Source organism: Mesocricetus auratus, unplaced genomic scaffold, assembly GCF_017639785.1.
Source record: "Mesocricetus auratus isolate SY011 unplaced genomic scaffold, BCM_Maur_2.0 Super-Scaffold_100019, whole genome shotgun sequence".
NCBI lineage: Eukaryota > Metazoa > Chordata > Mammalia > Rodentia > Cricetidae > Mesocricetus > Mesocricetus auratus.
Window position 1 is genome coordinate 22,407,639 of NW_024429200.1, and position 6,728 is coordinate 22,414,366.

The 6,728-nt window shown below is 38.1% G+C and overlaps 1 protein-coding gene across 4 annotated transcripts in view; it reads left to right on the forward strand.

Moving 5' to 3' along the window:
- Positions 1 to 5,218, forward strand: part of Cttnbp2 (cortactin binding protein 2) — a 149,491-nt gene extending 144,273 nt beyond the window's left edge. For 3 of the 4 annotated variants that reach the window (XM_005080930.4, XM_013121153.3, XM_040728497.1), the window contains one exon: positions 4,101 to 5,218. In XM_005080930.4, coding sequence (XP_005080987.1) covers positions 4,101 to 4,346 — 246 coding nt within the window. In that variant the 3' untranslated portion in view covers positions 4,347 to 5,218. The other variant, XM_040728496.1, reaches the window with a different exon arrangement.
- The last annotated feature ends 1,510 nt before the right edge of the window (positions 5,219 to 6,728 follow it).

The following is a 6,728-nucleotide window of genomic DNA, read 5'->3' on the forward strand; positions in this document are numbered from 1 at the left end:
AATAGAGTTTTTGTTAGAGGGCTAAATGAGGGAATTTCAAAGTTTTAGGTCAAGAGGGATTGAACAGTTCTTAAGGCTCCTGCTTGAAGATCTTTGAGAAAAATACCTTAAAACCTATGCTTGGCTGGGAGGGTGTTGGGAACATCATCCTTTACTGTCCATAGGCATGCTTTCTGTTTTGCACACTTCAATCATGAATTTCTATGACCCACACTAAGGCTAAGTGAGCCTCATACCTCCAGAAACTGACTCAGCCTGAACACCCCAAACATATATTTTAGCTGTTACTGGGAGAATTTTTAGTAATTTGTGTAGCCATTCTGCTTGTCTTCATGATGCAGACCAAAGGGCAGACTTAAAAACACACCACATTGTCTCCTTTCCTGTTTTGGGTCTTGGTATTAACTCAGTGTTTCACCAGAGATAAATCAGCAAAATGGTGAGATTACAGGCTTCATTCTGTATTATAGCTAGATGCTATCATAGTCTGCTCTTTTCGTTATGTCAGGGAGGGAATCCCAACCCTCCACCATGCTAGACAGTGGTGTACCACTAAGTAGCGTAAGTAGTCTACTGTGTTTTAGGCCAAATTATCACATAAATCTAGTCCCCAACTTATAATCTTCTTGTCTTCACTGAGTTTAGCATCAACATGGAGACACTCCTCTGTTGTGTCTGTGAGGGTGTTCTAGGAGGTTTATCTGTGTGAAGACACACATAGGAGGGGATAATTACCATCCAGCAGACTGAGGATCTGGCCTGAATAAAATATAGAGGGTGAGTACAGAACTATATTCACCTCTCTCTACATCCTGACCCTACATCTCTTCAACTCAGGGTCTCATTGGGCGCCACCAATAATGCAAACCACAAAGGTGTGTATGGTTATACACACACACCAGTTTATTAAGGGGGGTGGTTAGGGGCAGCAGACTCAGAGATACAGGACAAGATATATCCTGCTGCAGTCCTTCTGCTTTTCCCAAGGAAGCTGGGAAATGACCACATGTCACTTGATACTGCCTGACCCAGTCTTCACAACCCAAAATAGTGCCATGGCCTCTGTCTCTCTCTACTCTTAAGCAGTCACTTATCCACAAACCAGAAGCCACTCCCTAAGCCTGGTACCCAAAGGCTATTGGTGGAATGAGATCCCACAACAAATTTGCTTGGAATTTATCCTAGCAATGCACCTTACTAGGACAATGATTAAGAGCCCCATGAAGTTATTGTGTCTTTACTGTGATCTTACAGTCATGTCTCAGCACATGATTCTCACCATCCAATACCCAAGCTGAGCTGTATTAGTTCTTTTTTTCATAACTCTGACCAAATCTCTAACCAGAATAATGAAAGGGAGGAAATTATTTGTCTCATGGCTTGAGTGGTTTTAGTTCAAGTTCACTTAAGCAGAGCATCATGTTTGGGGAAGTGTGTGGCTAAGGAGAAATATTTACTTCCTTTGTAAACAGGAAGGAAAGATGGAAACAGAAGGTTGCCAAAGACAAGAAACTCTAAGGATTCACTCCTAATTACCTAAGTTTTGCTGCCCAAATCCTACATCTTGAAGTTCCTATGAGTTTCCCAAACAGTACATAACCAAGCATTAAACTCATAAGCTTATGGAAAGATGCCTCATATTAAAACAATAATATAAATTCTTATATCAGCATTAACAGTTTTTCAAAGAAAACCAACCATGCTAAAAAAATGGTGGTTGTCTTCCGTTTTCTGTTGTACTGTTAGCATATCATTAGCTGCACGAGAGCACAGATTGGAGTGTGTGTGTGACCATTCTTCTTCCCAGGCCATTAGTCCTAAAACAACATAATGCAAATGTTTAATGATCTCCTAAAGAGCAACTATGTCTGAAATAAATCTTTCTTTCCCAGGCCACATGCAGCCTAGCCTTCTTTCCCCTAAAGATTCATATGCTTTAGACCTCATAGGGCTCCCTCGCTGCTTTTCATTCATTAGCAAAGTGTTGAAAGCTCCAGACAAAGGTATGTCAGAGCTTTCAACAGTTAGCTGTCTCTGAAATTCTGGCACAAGTAGATTTCACTTCAGTGATTTAGAAGTGGTTCTGGTCATATAGGGGGAATTATTAGGACTGTGTAATAGAGCCAAAATGGTAGGAAAGGGAGATTAGAGATGGACTCAAGAAAGGGCCTTTAGTGACATACCTAAGAATTTAATCAGTCGCCCCCCACACACACACAGGACACACATGTTTTTTCTCCACCAACACTGCCATAATAATTATTTACTGATTTTGCAGGAAACCTTGCATTAGGTAGAAGACAGAAAAGCAGATACAAAAAAATAACTGATAACTGACTCCTACCCAGCTTAAAGAACAGTATGGATCTGTTGTAGGAGAAACCTTAGAAAGATTAAATTAAAAATGAAGATTAAAGAGCAAGGTTAGTTATATTGACTTGTTGTGTGGAAATGCAGTCCTCAAAGCATAGGTGGGAGCTAACTAATTAGCGACAATGCAAACAGAATGGGCAGTAAGAAGGGATCACCAACTGTGTGAACAGAGAAGGCTCAGCTCAGTGCCACCACTGAGTAGCTCAATGCAGAAAAAGGATCTTGAAGAGTTGATGTGTTTAACTTTGAATGCACTTTACGCATGTAGGGGATGTTTCAAAGCCATGTACCATGCCCCACCCAAGTCAAATCAAATCTGACTTTTGGGCAATCAGCCTGTCAGCACCGCCCAGCCAATTGCAGCATTATGGCCAACATGAAGAACCTCTGACTTCAGACCGGTTAAAGACAAATTGTCACTTTCCATTCCAAGTCATCCTGTTAAATCCTAGTTTTAAATCTTTCAGTGATTGCAGTGCTGTTATTACTAGCAAAATGATATTCATCGTCTCAGAGCTTTGCACAATTTCATATAATATGGGCCAAAGGACCTTGGGTAAAAGTGGGGAAACATTGGGGAATTTCCAACTTCCTTGTGCTGACTATACAGATACTCTCAGCCATCTAGCTGTCATATTCCTTATGGGGAAAGTGGGAAATGTTAGCCAGGTGATTACAGTGGCTCAGCAGCACTAACAAATTAGAACAGAGTGTGACCATGTGTAGATTTTGAGTGACCTGGTCACAGAAATGCAAAGCAGGAGCTTTACTTTAATAGAATGTACACACCAGTAGAGCAGGGTGGTTTTCTTATGTTCTTTGTTATGTGACAAACTAGGACAATGTATCTTCTAGTAAAGGGTTAAATCCTATTTTTTTAATATAAAAAACATGACTTAGCCAAGCTAACATAATATGAAGATCTGCCTAGAGAGTGCGTAGTTAGTGTGTTAGCTTTTTGTTACTATGACAGATAATTAAGAGAAATTATTGAAAATGGTGAAAGATATATTTTGGCTTATGATTTCAGTGTGTATAGTCCAGGGGTTAGCTGGTTCTGTTGTTTCTGGACCTGTGGTGAATCATAACACAATGGTAGTCAAGAAGTAGAGGAAGAGACGGGTCCTAATATACCTAGAACCTACATGGTAAAAGAAAACAAGTTGTCCTCTGATCTCCACTCACATGCTATGGTATACGCACATACACACACACATATAAATAAAAATATTAAAGACACACATTCAACTGCCTACTTCCTCCAGTGAGGCTCCACTGACAGTTCGTATCACTTCCTAATAATTCCACCAAACTGCAAAACCCAGTGTACTGATTAAGTCAGAATGCTTGTGATTCAGTGCCCATCAGTGATTGGCTCCATCCGCTGGGAACGAAGCCTTCAACACATGAGACTTTGGAGGGGAAACTATAATATCTAGACTATGACAATTGAGCTTGTCCAGTTTGACGTTCTCAGTCCTAAAGTTCTATGCAATTTCTATTGGTATGAATGACACTTAGATTCTTCAGCACTTGCCTCCCCGATGCCTGCATTTAGTCAAGAGTGCAGTGATACTAAGAAGCGAGTTCCATGAAAATGAAGCAGGAAGTCTACACCAGGCAGTTGGTAGCTTCTGCCCACACTGGGAGAAGCTGGGAGAGGAATTAGGGACTAACACCTCAAGTGGACAATGCTGCTAAACCCGTTGGTTTCTCCTCTCTTGCAGGAAGCCAGTCCTCTCAGCAGCCATCAAAGCACCGAATGCAGCAACAGTAAATCAAAGACTGAGTTGGGTGTCTCAAGAGTTAAATCTTTTCTTCCTGTTCCTAGAAGTAAAGTCGCCCAGTGTTCCCAGAACACCAAGAGAAGCAGCAGCAGCAGTAATACAAGGCAACTAGAAATCAATAACAACTCCAAAGAAGAGAATTGGAACTTAGACAAACACAAACAAGTAGAAAAACCTAACCAATAGGCCTGCCTACAACATGATCACCTTAACTTCTTTTGTATATTTCATGCAGAAACCAAGGATAAGAAAATGTAAATACCTTCCAACGAACAAAAACATTTTCCTGTAATATAAAGGATGAGTGCGGGACCACTATTCAATTTTTTGTAAAGAATGTATTTATAACCTAACATTTTTCTGTTAATTCTGTAGGACCAAACTTCAATACCATGAAGTTATAGTAACTTTCCAAGTAGTTTTATAATAGAAACATTGCTTTTGTTGTAATGAAGATGTTCAGGGGTATTAAAACAGAAATGTCTGTGTAATGTATATTGCTATTTGTACATATGTACATATATGTGTATTTATAGAAGTTACATACACATGTGCAAGATTGGCTTAGATAAAATGTACCATTTTGAATGGAGATGGTAATTTTATGTTCACCTGATAGGAATGACTCAAATGGGGCAATAACGAAACATTTCTAAAGTTATTTTCCATTAAAAGCCATATGACGTATTTTGCCTGTTAAAATTCTAGTTTTACATTTTGGGTCTTTTAGTGGTTACATTGCCATCTGGTTGCATCATGTATATATATTTATGCTTCTGAGTTTGCATTATTACTTGTAAAATATGAAATTATGATGCAATAAAAGTGTTATCTTTCTTACAAAACTTTTGTACCTAAGTGGATATAAAACTTACATGCATAAAGATGTCAATAAATGAATTTGGAGTTAACTTCTTCAATATATTTCTAATAGCACACTGATTAAAAAATACTAATATTTTGTAGAAGTGTGTCTTCTAAAAATAATGATGAAATTAATTATCCAATTTACAATAAGATACTTTGACACCAAATAAAACTTTGAATTAGTGAAACTATTTTGTTGTATTTTCCTATCTGTAGCTGTACTTGGTTACTTACTTATACAACAGGTTTGTGTTCCTGTTAGGAATATCCATAAAATTTATCCTTCATGCTGCTATTTCACTACATATCTGCACAGTAGCTTATCCTAGAGCTCCAACTATCAAAAAAGTACAATTTTCAAATGCAGCATCATTTATTCATCTGTGGGTATTGAAAGGCCTTTGAGGGGTCAGGGTAGGTATTTATATTAAACACACATATGTGGATAGTTTTTTGAACTTTACAAAAATATCTACAAATGATAGCAGACAATGTTGTGACAGTTGCATCACATGGGTGAAGTAGAAGACCTTTCATTAGAAATTAGAGTTCAATGAGTGTCAGTATTATTTTTGGACTTTCTCTCCACCAGGCAATTTTGGGGGTATACAGTGTCAATCTTGAGTACCTAAAAAGGTGCAGTGTACTGAGAGAATTAGAGTAACGATCAAAAACTTGGAGGAAAGAGACTGGAAAGTAGCCTAGACTTGAACAGAATAACTATGTTGAACCGGACTTAAGCTCTGCATGCCAGGTAGTATTTGATACTCACAAGTGTTTTCATAAAAAGGTGGAAGAGAACATAATCAAAGACCAAAGGTGAGAAAACAAAATCAAATTTGAGAAACACTGAGGTGACCTGGAGCAACTGATCCATGATGCTTTGTTTTGTCAAATTCAGGGTTTGCTTTTTGTAATTGCATAGCTTACAGCATAATGTCTAAAAAGAGCATTGAAATCAAGTGCTTTCAAAGTACAAGTAGAAACCTACTGATAGGTCATGATATTTAATAAATCATAACTCATTAAAAAAACAGAACATGATGGAATTGAAAATGTCAAGGTCATCACAATAAAAGAACTGTGAAGCATTTCTCCAGTACATGGATTATGAATGCATATCCATCTTAATTAAATTATAACTGTGGGTCATGGTCCTAAATCTTTAAATGTTAACAGGATATAATGGAACAAGGTGTAACCTATATTTAAGGGAGTGTCTGTAATCGGCTTACAGACTTATGACCTTATGGCTGAATTCAGCACTGCAGTTCATTAAAAGCTGCTGCTGTAGTAGGCAACAAGTTGTATAACCTATAGCAAAATGAGGATCACAACACCCATAAAGATTATGTGTGAACATTACATCAAAGCACAGTAAAGCATTTTTTGTGGCCTCATTCATAAAACAAATTGAGTCAATGTTCTTGGGACTTAGTTGGATTTTGTAACTACTGTTTACAGAATTTCAGCACAGTGGAGGCTAAGACAGATAATGAATTTGAGGGCAGTTTGGGCTACAGAGTGATGATCTCAAATTTTTCTTCAGAACTGTTTGTGGCATTATATATATGTACAAAGCAAACAATATGAAGGAAAAGGGAAGGCTGGATATTGAAATTGGGGAGCTCTGTCTCATTTTCAATAATGGACAGATCATCAAGACAGAAAATGCACAAAGACACCAGACTAAAGCTCTTC